Source organism: Felis catus, chromosome C1 (genome assembly GCF_018350175.1).
Source record: "Felis catus isolate Fca126 chromosome C1, F.catus_Fca126_mat1.0, whole genome shotgun sequence".
Lineage (NCBI taxonomy): Eukaryota > Metazoa > Chordata > Mammalia > Carnivora > Felidae > Felis > Felis catus.
The window spans coordinates 42,157,154-42,171,389 of NC_058375.1; the positions used below are offsets into that span (position 1 = coordinate 42,157,154).

Consider the following 14,236-nt stretch of genomic DNA (forward strand, 5'->3'; position numbering starts at 1 on the left):
GTGACTCCGCGGCCCGTAAGGCGCGCACTACGCATGCGCAATACGAGGTGGGCGTGACGAACCAACAGGTGACTCCAAGGGCGAGGTTTTCCAACGCGCAGGCGCCTTTGGGCAGGTAGGGCGAGGCTTGCGGAGAGGGTCGTTGGTTGGTGTTGGGTTGTAGCGCTGAGGGCGCAAATGCAGTAGGTTCGTCCTCTGCCTTTTGTATTTACAAGTTCCTCGCTATGCTTCCTCCCCTACTCCCAGTATGAAGCTCCTGGGCGCACTCTCCAGACCTACATGGCCTCACGCCCTCGCCCCGCCCCACTCTGAATGGAGGCGGGGCTTGTTTGCCACCCTCGTCAGTGTTGTCTTTGTAAATGAGTCTAGAGAAATAGAAATGGGGCTCACCATTTGTTTCCTAATCATTCAGCAACTGAATGTACCTTTTCCAGTCAGAAGGCGGGTTGAACACCTAAGATAAGACTGGCAGTGTCCATTGAACCTCTTCATGAAGTCGCTTCAGTTTAAAACCGAGATAACGCCTATAACCAGCAGGACGATGAAATGGCGGGTGGATGGGGCGTTAAAGAGAATCTTCATCTTAAAATCTTGCAATGCGCACCTGCCTAAATTCCAAACTTTTAAGCTATTACTGTTTTGCGGTTTGTAGTTAGAGGTTTAAAAAATCTCCCAGTTTTTTTTGGACAAAGGGCTTTTCCATCTCCTTACTGCTTTTGGGTGATTTTCCAAGGAGACCGTCTTTACCACTTTAAAACTGAAGTTTCAAAAATAAAAAAGTTGAAGTTTCACTCCCATATTTCTTCTCATTAAACGTTTTATAATGAAATATTTAATATATACACAGATCTACAATATTTGCTTGAATGCAAGCTCCATAAAAGCATAAAATTCACCCAAGTTCTCTCTGGTGCCTAGAGCAGTGCATGCATGGACATGGTAGGTACTCAAAATAAATAGTTCCTATTTTTTGTGTGAATTGACATAAATACGAGGGTGCCTACCACAGTTTAAGAAAAAAACAGTACAATAGAGTGGAAAGCTGAGCTGTCAGCATAGAGCCCGTCGTAGGCCTGGAATCCATAAACTGTGAGCTCATGACCTGAGCCAAAGTCTGACCTTAACTGACTGAGCCACCCAGGTACCCCTACAATGAACATTCTTGTACACAACTCCTGGGGTACACATGTTTTTTAGGGTAGGAGTGGGATCGCTGGCTCATAGGATTTCTGCATTTTCCAGATTAGATATTACCAAATTATGTCCAAAGTAGTTTCAATTTATATTCCCATCAGTGGGGCGTTTGGGTTCCAGTTGTTGCCTTATTGTCATGGAAACCTTCTCTAATACATGTGGAAATGTTTTGGCTTGCAAGTCTCATTTACTATGTTGCCATTTTGTTGGTCATTCAGGTTTCTTACTTTGTAGATGACTCATTTTTCCTTTTTATTATGTAATTCTTCATTCTGATACGGATCCTCCTTTATATGCAGTTATAAATATATGTGCATATTTTTTTCTGAATTGAGATTTGCAGATATTCTATTTCACTCATAAATATTTCATCATAATTCTCCTAAGAACAAGGGCATTCTCCTACATAACTACGGTATTTTCCACTCACAAAGTTTCACATTTACATAATACTTACATAATATATAGTCCATAGTTTTGTTTATAATTGTATCTCTTAAGTCCAGACCCAATCAAGTTTCACACAGTACATTTAGCCATGTCTCATTTCCCTATTCTCCCATGGTTTTTTGGTCTTTTGTGATACTATTTTTGAAGAGGAACAGTTGCTTTGTGTAATATTTTCCCCCAATTTTGATTTATCTGATAATTTTCTCATCAGCAGATTTGGGTCAAACACTCCTGGCATGATTATTACATCATAAGGAGGTTTTAGATGTCCGTTCCACTGTTGGCTGGAAATATAAATATGAGAATTGCAAAGTAACACAAAAAACCCTGCCAAGATTTTGACTGCAATAGATCTGTATTTAGAGATTAATTACATCTCTTTATTACATATATTTCTTGATACCTTATATTTTGTGCCTTCTAAGTTTATTTAAATATTTGTTTTTATGATAACTTTTAAAAATTATATTTTCTAGCTATTTGTTGGTATGGATTACTTGTCACTGGTATTATTTATTTCCAGCAGTTCTTTTTTATAAACTAAGTTTGTTATATTTACATTGTTAAAAAGATACATGACATACAGTAAGTCTTCCTCTAATCCCTGACCATAGCCATCTAGTTCTTGTCCAGAGGGAACCAATGTAACCAATTTCTTACATATTCTTCCACAACTATTTTATAGATACATATAATTGTGTATATACCACCTTACCATTAAGTAAATGGCAGGGCCACTAACAAATAAAAATCACAAGGAGGGCTTATAGTAGGAAGGATGGTTTGGTTTTATAATCTGATGTTTGTAATGTCTGCAAACTTCTCAAACACTCTAGAAAAAGCAAATTATTTAATGGAAAATTCCAAAATACATGACAGCCATTTCCATTCAGTATACTTTGCTACAATTTGATGTGCTTAGAAAAAGGAAATCAAGCTCTTCGAAAACATCTGATCACAGTCCTTCCTTGTGAAGCTCTTCACTCCTTCAGCGCGTACAGCACATCATCCTGGCTGACATTGAGCCGCACACGAAGGAGCAGATCATTCCTGCTGGACTCCACAAGGAGAAGGCGACAAGAGCCCAGATGAGAGCACACTGCCATTGTCTCTGACATGGTAGGGTACGGAAGTCCCTCCATTCTGCACAGTGCCACGTGTTGACTGTATACCTAGAAACAAAAAGCAAATCTGAGGTCAAATGCCAGAAAGTTTAAGAGGAAAGGTAGTCCTGATTCTGTACCTGATCATTTATTTCTTCTTTTAGGAAAGTCAGACACTTCTTGTCCAGGATACTCAATACCCTGAAAGCATCAACAGGTGCCCCAATGGGGCACAAATGCAGGGGCAGAATGCTATTCTGGCTTTGGAATCAGAGCAGGTCTGAATCCTGGTTCTACCATTCACCTAAATATGCAACCCTGGGCAAGTGATTTCACTTTTTGAGCTTCAGTTTTATCTATTAAATATACTGCCACATCCCTCATGTGTTAATGGATATAAAATATCTAGTAATTGTCACTCATACAAACAATCCTAGTCTCCAGGGAGAATTGAGAGTTCCAATTGAGATTTTCATAATTCAGGTTAAATTTTACTACAAGGGTATTTTCCTTAGCAGATAATAGCACACAGGTACTAAAGCATGACCTCTGGAAAAGCAGAAAGGCCCAGGAAGAATGCTGCACAAGACAGGCAGGAAGATAATGGGAAACAGATTCCTAAAGCGCCCCAGTGTGTCAGGCAAGTCTGAAGCACTTCCTGGTCACTCTTATTCTATTTATAAATCACCCCAATCCCCACTCCCATCCAGGCTGGGAGCTTCTCAGGAGCCAGGGATATTGACCAATTCAGCTCAGGGTTCCTGGATCACATCACAGGATTGACACACTGCAGATGTTCAGGAAATGTTTACAAACTGAAATGAAGGCTGCTTTCTACAGAAGAGCTGTCTCAGGCCCTAGAAGAACAACAATGGGCAAACATAACCAACACCTAAATGTTTAAAACAGAATTTAAAGAAAACGTGAAAGGAAGTAAAGAAATAGCTGGAAGGAAAATGTCTTCCTGACCTCTCCATTTGTATGTCTAAAACATAGTGACACACACACACAAACATATACACTCCCAGGTATACACTCAAACACCTTCAATAATATTTTAAGGCAGCTCATTACCTATGGACACTAGTTTTCAACAGAACTCTAAGGTACATGCCCTAGTGATTCCTTTTACTTGATACACTTGAAACTATGCTCAAAGGAGGTTTGGATTGGTCTAATTTGTTTTTAAAATGGGTCATTCTGGGGAGGCCTGGGTGGCTTAGTCCGTTAAGTGTCAGACTCTTGATTTTGGGCTCAGGTCATGATCTCATGGTTCATGAGATAGAGCACCATATGGGGCTCTGGAAAATGGAATTTTCCATTAAATTAAGATTCTCTCTCTCTCCCTCTCTCTACCCCTCCCCTGCTCATATTCATTGGCCCCCTCGCCCTCTCTCTTTAGCACATAAAATAAATAAATTAAAATTAAAGAAAAAAATGGGTCATTCTGAGAGCCTTATCCCCACCACACAAGCTTTATTAGGGCAATATCTCTTGTTCCTACTCATCTTTAAATCTCTTACTCCTAAAACAGTATCTGGCACATAGTACTCCTTCAACCTAATATGCAGAAACCAGTTGCTAAAAGTCTCTTCTCATACAACTAAATAAAAATATCACATAAAAATAGGTGTTGGTCTGATATTCTGTAACATAACAGGTTGGCACAAATAAAGACTAACTGTTACACAGTGATTGAAATTCCCACCCATTTAAGAAGCACCAAAACCAAAATCTAGAAGGATTTGGGAAAAAAAAAAAAAAAAAAAATCACGTACCTGTTGAAATGTTGCTTCTTCTAGTCCTGATCGGCGGAACTCAGCAAGTATGGCTCTCAGGAAACTCTGTTCCAGAACAGAGGAGTTTCTCAAAGAAAATGAGATGTGAATTCTCATAAGTGGCTATACCACCAGCCCAGAGAAAAGTCAAATATTAAGTTTTTCTGTCTTTAGAGAAAAGAGAAGAAAAAACTGGGAAATACTTTCTCCTATATTATTCAGCAAGTTTTCTCCTACCCCCTAAAGTTTCAAAATGATCTAGAAAATGCCACTTCGGAAGCCAGGCAACACAGCAACTGTATCTGGAAATATACCAGCACACTCATTTCATGAGCAGAGTGTATCATTCAGTGTAAGAGGACTAGTCCAATAGCACTTTACTTCACTCAGTAAGTGGTCACAGTTCTCCTGTACGAAGTTTGCATTTCTTTATTTTTTCTTTTATTTATTTATTTATTTATTTATTTATTTATTTAACGTTTATTTATTTTTGAGATAGAGAGGGACAGAACATGAACGGGGGAGGGTCAAAGAGAGGGAGACACAGAATCTGAAACAGGCTCCAGGCTCTGAGCTGTCAGCACAGAGCCTGATGCAGGGCTCGAACTCATGGACCGCAAGATCCATGACCTGAGCTGAAGTTGGCCGCCCAACCGACTGAGCCACCCAGGCGCCCCTCTTTTATTTTTTTAAAAGTTTTATTTACGTAATCTCTACATCCCATGTGGGGCTTGATCTCACCTCAAGATCAACAGTCACACATTCTTCTGACTGAGTCAGCCAGGTGCCCCAGATTTGCATTTCTATTTCTCTGTAGACTATGCCCCTTAAGAAAAGGATAGTGTCTGGGGCACCTGGGTGGCTCGGTCAGTTGATCGTCTGACTCTTTATCTCAGCTCAGGTCTTGATCTCAGGGTCGTGAGTTCAAGCCCCATGCTGGGCCGTGCACTGGGTGTGAAGCCTACTTAAAGAAAGAAAGAAGTGGGGGAGGGAGGGAAAAGGACAGTGTCTTCAGTAAATGCAGTTCTGAATGAGTAAAAGCTTAGAAACTTCTATGGCCTTCCTAGAATGTGGACCTCTCCAGAGGTTTTCCAAGGAAGGTCCAGGATCAGGAAGCAAAAGAATCTTACTTTTTAAAACACTGAATACATTTTGACATATAACATTATGCACTTTTAGGATTTACAAATGTGTTACTCTGAAACATTTGTATATTGTAATATAATTGCCTTTACAGCTATACTTATCAAGTTACATAATCATAGTACAATATTGTTATCCACATCCATTAGAAGCAACTTACTTGATGGCAGTGATATATGATGACGAAAACATCTCATCTACTGCTTGCAGCAAGTGGGCTACAGTGACCAGGCCAGGGGAGTCGGGCTTCTGGCAGGAGAACTCACAGATCTCTGTGGCACGCCTACAAATGTCCAGGCAGCGTCGTGCATCTCCAGAAAGGGCTGCTACCTACAAGAGGGAATATTTTATTCCTTGAGGTCCCTTTACCATCTCAGCCCAGGAGAAAAACCAACAGGTTCTTTGTTCAGCTAAAAAGGAAAGGCAGTGCTGGGAATGGGCTTAAGCCTGATGTTATGTACTTAGACCCAGTAGGAACCTGGTGGAAGCCCGGGTATAAATTACTAAAACGTACCTGGGACTCTTCCTTTAGTCCAAACCTTTATTTTGGGTTTACAGATAAATCCATAATGGAAAGGGCAGGGATTCTCAGCTTTATTTAAAATTTGGGATATGGGGGCGCCTGGGTGGCTCAGTCTGTTGAGCGTCCAACTTCAGCTCAGGTCATGATCTCCTGGTTGGTGAGTTCCAGCCCTATGTTGGGACTCTGTCTCCTCTCACTCTGCCCCTTCTCCACTCATGTGGCACATGCACACGTGCTCTCTCTCTCAAAAAAGTAAATAAATAAAACTTAAAAAAAAAAAAAAAAAAGAGGGAAGGGAGCCACAAAGCTGAAGGACACAGAGGATTCTGTGGTTAGATGAATCAGACCAACCCACAATGCCAACAACTCCGCTGTTGCTCCTTTCTTTCCACATGCAGATTCCCTTCACAGGGAATCCTGTACTCTGCCAAACTGACTCAGAAAGCCACTTGCACTTTAAATTTCACAGAGGGAATTCCTGGACTCTGCAGCCTGCAAGGATCTCAGTATTCCAATATCGGCCAGCAATCCCCACCACTTGCCCAACAACAATCACAGGTAACGATGTCCTGCCTGACAACATCCTGAAATGATTACTTCCTTCCAAAATTCCATGTTAAGTTTAAAAGAGCAAATTGTATAGGCATATAAATACACAACACACCAAGATTAAAAGCAGTCACTTGAGGGAAGTGAGATTATAGGAGTCTTTAATTTTTTTTTTTTTTTTCAACGTTTATTTATTTTTGGGACAGAAAGAGACAGAGCATGAACGGGGGAGGGGCAGAGAGAGAGGGAGACACAGAATCGGAAACAGGCTCCAGGCTCAGGAGTCTTTAAATGTTTTGTGTATATTAGTTTCCAGAATGCAAATTTAAGACATTCTAAAGGTCACTCTTCTAGTAACCCAAGACAAGAACAGGAGTATCAGTTTATATTCTTCCTTTCTCTAATTTCCCATTTAGTTGGTAAAGATGTCCCATGGATGTTTCCACCTATCACTTCTTCCCTCCAATCACCATTCCCACTGCCTTGTGAGGCAGCACCGTGTAGTGGCTTGTAACATGGACTCAAGAGCTACCTCAAAGAACAAAGAACAAAGTGAACAGGTGACCCTGGAAAGCAAGAAAACACCCAAAGCAGTTCTTGCCCAGTTCTTATCCACAAACTTTGATGACCATAAATCCCCCTTTTTAACTGCTCTGGGGTGCAGGAGACGAAAGAAAAGCTAGGGCCCATCCAACATGGAATCTAACAGAAGACCCTGTATAAACTTGGGCTGTGACCTCCAATACAGCCTCAGCATGAGGGTGAATGAAAGACCCATCATGCAAGAGATGGCAAGAAAAATGGCCTGTTTAGACCTTGGTGCTAGGTAGGTGTAAAAACCAAACTATAACTACAAGCCTTCCCGTGGATTTGAAGCCCAAATTTCTGTTGTGTCTCCTAAAAACCTCAAGTGGAGAATTTTGTTTAAAAAACGGTCCCAGTTGATAGTGACCCTTGGTAACTGACAGAAGGAAAAACAAAACAAATTCTAAATGAACTAATTTCAACCCAGTCCTCAATTCTTAGAGAAAGCCCTAAGGAACATGAGCATACAATAGGAAAAACAAAAACAAACAAACAAAAAAAAAATTCAAGACCCAGAAATAAGGAAACAAGGGCACATATGCAGGGAAACAGTAATCAATAGGGTTAGATCCACAAAGACTCAGGTAAGATACAGAACATAAGATACATTTGTTTCTTTATGTGTAAAGAAATGGAAGAGAGGTCTGAAATGACAGGTAAGAGTTTTGAGTAAAAAAAGCATCTAAATTCGATGCCTTGTGAAACCAAGAACCCTAAAAGGATGGGAAGCAACAGGGGGAATAGTGGCTTATAGAATAGCCAATTCTGTAAGTTGGCAGAGTAGTGGTTGACTCTGCAGACCAGAGAAAGCCAATTCCTAAGCCAGTATTAAGGAATCCAAGAACGAATCAAAGTTACACTATATATCTTCAAAATGCTCAGACAATAGTGACACTGGAACTGGAGGTAAAGGGGGATGTTTGGCTAAAATAAGGAGGACTGGTTGAAAGTTAAGAAATTGATGCCCTAGATTAGGAGTCAGCAAACTACAGCTTGCCATACATTTTTGTACATTTAAAAAGTTTTATTGGAACACAACTGTGAGCATTCATTTAATATACTGTGCATGGCTGCATTCAAGACGCAAGGGCAGAGGTGAATAGTGGTGACAGAGACCATTATAAAAAAAGCCTACAACATTTCCTTCCTGGCCTTTCAGAGAAAAAGTTTGCTGACCCTTGCCCTAGATCCCTCCCCCATTTCATGCTGCTGGGTAAACATTAGGGCCACTGAGGAAGTTTTAGGGCTCTGTAGGAAAATTTTGTGCCTTGGTAATTTGTACTGTTTCCATAAAACTCTTTGCCTGGGAGATTATCCCTCTTCTGCCATGGCATGAGTTGAGAGATTTATTCTCAAATAAAGATAAAAAGTCTCTGAACCAGGGAACACTAGGTATTATTGCAGGGGAGGGGATGTCCCTCACTAGATATAAATGGTTACTGTTTGCATGCTGGATTTGAAGACCTCTACCCTCTCTGACTCCAGCCTACCTCCCCCACTCCCAGAATACTGCCCTCCAGGCAGGACCTGGGACACCCAGTCTGGGAAATCTGCCTATCCTAATGGGAAAGAACTGGAGATACTGAAATTGGCCCAATCAGATTACCCCACAGTGAAGCTCCCAGAGAACAAGCCCCACTCATGTGCTCAACGCTCCCAAAAGCTTTTTAATCTTTACTCATACACCAGAGTGGGCAACCAAGACATCTGAGGAAAGTCTCCAACCATGCAGGACAGAGACTAAATTCAAAAGACAAAAGCATCTTGGAGGAAAAGTGAGAAGACAACCTCAAATAAACAGAACAGCATAAGAAAAAAGGACCCTTCGGAGAGAGAGAGAGAGAGGAAAAAAAAGAACTTTTAAAAGTGCATGATAGCAAAAGTGAAAAACTACCTAACAGAAAGGTTAGATGGTAACTTTGAGGATCTTGCTCCTGGAAAGCAAACCTTAGAGACAAGCACCGTATCTGGCTTGCCTCTGACCCCAGCACCCAGCTCTGAGCTGGCATTACATGTGCTGCTATAGGCACTCAGAATTCAGATCATTTCAACCAAGAAGAACCAGAAAAAAGTTTGTATTTCTTTTAAGTGCTGAAATGCTGTGGATGTGTGGTTTCTTGCACTTAGCCTGAAGCAGACATTTAAACTATTTTATTCCTCAGCAGGCTTGGAGAATAGTCTTGGTTGGCATTCTCCCAGTGAGCTTGGAGGATGTGCATGTCCAATACCTCGCACCTATCCTGGAGTGTGCACCTTACTAGGCACATTACAGACATGATCTCATTTAATTCCCTATTATTATTATTCCCATTTATTTATTATTTCCTATTATTATTTCCATTTTTTCAAAGAAAACTAAGGCTCAGGAAGTTTTTAAGTAACTTTCATATAACCTTCCAATGCCTATTAAGTATTAGAGCCAGAACTTAAACCAGGTTTGCTACCTGACTGCCTATACAACCCTTTTCATTATACAAAGCTGCCTGTTACCTGAATCAATTAATCTTCGTTTGTATATAAGCCCACCACACTCACAGCCTGCTAATTAATTATACAATAAGAAGGTTAAGGAATTGTTCCCAATTTTGTTTCTACTTTTGGTATTTATTTTTATAGGACTTTCTAAATTTCTCTTCATCTTCAGAGCACCTAACACAAGGCAGGTGCTCGGCAAAGACTTGCCGCCTGGTTTGTAGGTGCAAGTAGGAGCTCCCTGAAAGTGACTTACCTTCCTAGCTACCAGTTGGATGGCATCATCCTCAAAGGCCTTTACATGTTTGAGTCGGGATATTAGGATCTGCTGCAGTTGGCTGTGAGTATAGGGCTGGAAGGACATCCTGGTAAGACCCTGGGGAAGACAAGATAATAGACGAATAAGTTCATTAATTGCCCACTCTGACAGTCCTGCTGGACAGCCACCCTCAAGTTCCCAAACTGGTTCCCAAGTCCCATAGAACACGTGACACATTTCATCCTGGGACCGCCACAGATTCCAGTTCCTTTCACTACTGACAATGGCCAGTGGTATCCTGCAGGGCAACAGTAGTTCCCAAGTATTTTTTCATCTTGTTTAAAACAACTTTTATTCTACCAGAATCATTATTTATTTTATTTGAGAGAGATAGAGCATGAGTGGGGTAGGGGCAGAGAGAGACAGAAAGAGACAATCCCAAGCAGGCTCTGCACGGCCAGCACAGAGCCTGATGCGGGGCTCAAACTCACAAAACCGTGAGATCATGACCTGAGCCAAAACCAAGAGTCAGACACTTAACCGACTGAGCCGCCCAGGCAACCCTCTACCAGAATCATTTAGAAGTAGATGAAGGAAGAGGTGCTCTAATTACAGTGGTTGTGACCATCTTGGGCTCTACAATAAGCACAGGCACAGCTCCTGGCTTCACTCATCACCCTTGTAAGTACTTGATATTGTGCTTCCTGATGAACCACCAGGTCTGTGAGGGCAGAGGCTGTGTCTGCCTTGTTCACTGCTATGCTCCATGCTTGAACACTGCCTGGCAGGGGTGAGTGCTTATATGTGTATATACATACATATATGTACACACACACACACACACACGTGTGTGTGTATATATATAGTTTTTATTTTAGAGAGAGAGTGCATGAGTGGAAGAGGGGCAGAGAGAGAGAATCTCAAGCAGGCTCCACACTCAGCATGGAGCCTGACGTGGGGCTCGATCCCACCACCTTGGGATCATGACCTGAGCCAAAATCAAGAGCTGGATGCTCAACCAGCTGAGCCACCCAAGCACCCTGAGTGCTTCAATATTTTTAATAAATTATTAGACCCTTAGGGCTCTGTGCAGTTTAAGAGGGCCCAGGTAGAATACCAAGAAGATGGGGTTTGCGGAAAATCATGCAATGGTGACATATTTAATTTAAATGTAAGAATTTCAGAAATCACATTTTGTACTTTTCTCATTTACTTTAGTTTTCTGTGTATTCATTTTTTAGAACTCAGCTTATGGATCTGTAAGAACAGCTTGAGAACAGCCTTAGGACCTACCAGTCGGCTTGATACCCGGTTCATCATGATGCGCTCTGGCAGATCCATTGTGTTGGCAATGGTCAGGACCACAAGCTGGGCCTCCTTGTGAGTGGGCCAGTCAAAGAGATTGTACATTATGTCTTGTTTCTGAGTCCATAGAAGGTCGAGCTGCCAGTAAATGGAGAGAGATGTCAAGATCAAGCATAGACACAGAGCCAGGGCCCAGAATGAAGCTCTGTTACTCCTGCTTTAGCTGCATGTGCTTCTAGGGTCACACCACGAAAGCAGCAAGGAAGTCCGTGGATACATGCCTCTCACCACCAAAGAACAGGCTCAGATGAATGAAGGATGAAAGAAGGGAGGCAGGACTCCCCCCACAACCCAGCATTTGCCCCTGGAACACCACAGTCAAGTACCATGCCACTTTTGCGGTGCTCCCGTGGGGACCTCCGTACCTCATCCACGAGCAGCACGGTGGTTTCCTGAGAGGACCTTCGGGTGAGGAATCGCTTTGCCAGCAGTTCTGCCGCATGGTTAGCTGTTGCCTTTTGGCCTGTCAGCTTCTGCAATGGGGGGAAAAGTAGGTGTGGTAAATGGTAAGGATTTTACTCCCCTGAGCTTGATGTTAAATTTGCAATCAAGTCTGGAAGCAATTTAGTCTGAGGACTTTAGTATCCTAAACTCTGCCTTCCAGTCTAGTCTCAACCTTAACCTGGAGGGATGAGAAGGTACCAAAAGAGATGACAGAGTCCATGTTTGGAATGCAAATGAGCCACAGGCTGGTCCCAGAAGCCTCTTCAAAATCATTACGGCATGACTGTTTATACCTGGATATTACTTGTTCCAAGAAAACAACTAATGAATACGAGAGTGAGGTTCAAACTCCAGCTACCTCTAATCCCTTTTCTAGTCTGCCACAGTACCTCCTGTGTGCAAACAGTTTTTGCCATATTAATAAGTCCTGGCTTGCAGTAATTCATGTCCAGCCCCTAGACTTTAAGGTCCCTGATGTCCCTGCCTTCTTTGCCCATGCTACCTCATACAAAGGACAACACCTGGCACATCATAAACATAGAAATAAGCACAAAATTAAGTAAACCTTTCCTTTTTCATGTACCACTAAGAAACTGTACTTTCCAAAAAACCCAAACAGCTTTACTCACCTGCAAGATTTGCACATAGACTTGGTGGGGTTCTGTCAGCTTCATGCCATTGACCTCGATGTATTGAAAGGAAGGAACGTCATTTGCTTGGGCTGCCTGCTGCAGGCAGCGTATCACCTCGTGCACAGTGGCAGTCTTCCCTGTCCCAGGGACCCCGGAGATGTACATGCACCTATGGCAAGAAAGGAGGACCTGTGGGCTAGGTCTGTGCCAGCTGCCTCACACTATTGTCAGAGGTATGGGGATATGTGCTGAGGGAAGGACCCAGACCCCTAAAATGTGGAGATGGGGTCAATAAGGGCCATCCTTGGAAGCTAGTCAGAACAGGACCTGGTTATACAGAATCATTCATTCTACAAGCAATGCTGTATTTTCATTTTCTCTGAAAGACAGAATTTCTATTCCTATCGAATTACGTGGACAACAGAAGCTGCTTTAGAAGCCTTAAGTTTGAGCAACGATTTTGCCTGTTGTGACACTGGGGAGAGACCATTTGGTTGACTGTGCCACCTGAGATGGTATATGCTAGCAGGGGCCTTCCCCTGACCGTCTTATCTGCCTCAGCAGGACTCACCCTCCCGTATGGTCAAGGAGTTTGCTCTCCACAAAGTTGTAGATGTTTTGGAATTCCTGTTCCCGACAGGGAAGAGTCTCAGGTACAGCAGAAACATGCAGCCTATAATTGGTGATAAATAAAGGAAAAGGAGGACTTCAGGAATATGTCACCATATACTCAGTAACAAATGGGAAAGGATTATCTATAGTTTCCACATGAAACCCCAGTCACAAATCCATGGGAATGCCTTCATTCTCAAATCTCTTCATTTCGCCTCATAATCCCTTTCTCCACCCAAATTAGCTAACTCATAGGTTCTCACTATGGGTACATATCACATGGGGAGCTTTCCCCAAATCATAGGGATGGACCTCATCCCACAAGAGATTCTGATTTACTTGTTTTCTGATGATCCAGGCTTATGTATTTTGAAAAGTTCCCTGCATAGTTCTAAAGGGTACCAAAACTGAGAAGCAGTGTTCTGACTCATCAGTCACCTTTTATCCCTGAGCAAGTGGTGGCAGTAGACTGGAAGGTTACTCTTTCAAGAACCTGTCCACATTAGCTCACCCAGACTTGAAGGGTTTCTTCTCTCTAAAACACACATGTTCATTTTATTCCCTACCTTTATTATGTACACAAATGACTACAAATTACTTGTTTTTCTAAAAAAAAATTTTTTTTCAGTTTTATTTATTTAGTTTGAGGAAGACAGAGACAGTGCGAGTGGTGGAGGGGCAGAGAGAAAGAGAGAGAGAATCCCAAGCAGGCTCTGCACTATCAGTGCAGAGCCTGATGCAGGGCTCGAACCCAGGAAACCGTGAGATCACGACCTAAGTCAAAACCAAGAATTGGACGCTTACCTGACTGAGCTACCCAGGCACCCCACAAATTATTTGTTTTATGTGAATGAAAGCAGAGTCCCATTTCTGCCTATCTAAAAGGGGCCCACGAGCAGTGTCACCTCAGCCGGGCCTCCTCCAGTACGCTGGCTGGCTCCTGGGCAGCCAGGTTTCGGCTACGGATCTGGGGAGTGGCATGACGTGGCGTACTAGGCTTGGGCTGTATTCAAAAAAAAGATAACATATTTTAGAAGGAAAAAAAACAAAGCAAAACAGCATCTAGGACACATCAGCAAATCTGATTCCTGATGATCTGATAAAAAGAGAGGTGGTGAATTCCTCTT

At 42.3% G+C, this 14,236-nt stretch overlaps 1 protein-coding gene and 1 long non-coding RNA gene across 8 annotated transcripts in view; one reads left to right on the forward strand and one right to left on the reverse strand.

Moving 5' to 3' along the window:
- The first annotated feature begins 19 nt into the window (after window positions 1–19).
- On the forward strand, window positions 20–13,208 carry LOC123379608. 2 transcript variants are annotated; one of them, XR_006584276.1, is made up of 4 exons: window positions 20–115; window positions 6,661–6,749; window positions 9,942–10,137; window positions 11,298–13,208. It is a non-coding gene; the product is annotated as an uncharacterized LOC123379608 (long non-coding RNA). The 2 variants fall into 2 exon arrangements; XR_006584275.1 differs by lacking the exon at window positions 6,661–6,749 and having other exon boundaries at window positions 36–115.
- Window positions 2,476–14,236, reverse strand: part of ORC1 (origin recognition complex subunit 1) — a 32,170-nt gene continuing 20,409 nt past the window's right edge. For 4 of the 6 annotated variants that reach the window (XM_045035836.1, XM_045035837.1, XM_045035840.1 and 1 more), the window contains 9 exons: window positions 14,015–14,112; window positions 13,069–13,170; window positions 12,495–12,666; window positions 11,787–11,894; window positions 11,350–11,499; window positions 10,054–10,173; window positions 5,829–5,998; window positions 4,526–4,613; window positions 2,476–2,816 (listed from right to left, as the gene is read on the reverse strand). In XM_045035836.1, coding sequence (XP_044891771.1) covers window positions 2,625–2,816; window positions 4,526–4,613; window positions 5,829–5,998; window positions 10,054–10,173; window positions 11,350–11,499; window positions 11,787–11,894; window positions 12,495–12,666; window positions 13,069–13,170; window positions 14,015–14,112 — 1,200 coding nt within the window. In that variant the 3' untranslated portion in view covers window positions 2,476–2,624. Of the gene's footprint in view, window positions 2,817–4,525; window positions 4,694–5,828; window positions 5,999–10,053; window positions 10,174–11,349; window positions 11,500–11,786; window positions 11,895–12,494; window positions 12,667–13,068; window positions 13,171–14,014; window positions 14,113–14,236 lie in introns of those variants that run through there. The other 2 variants (XR_006584274.1, XM_045035839.1) reach the window with 2 other exon arrangements.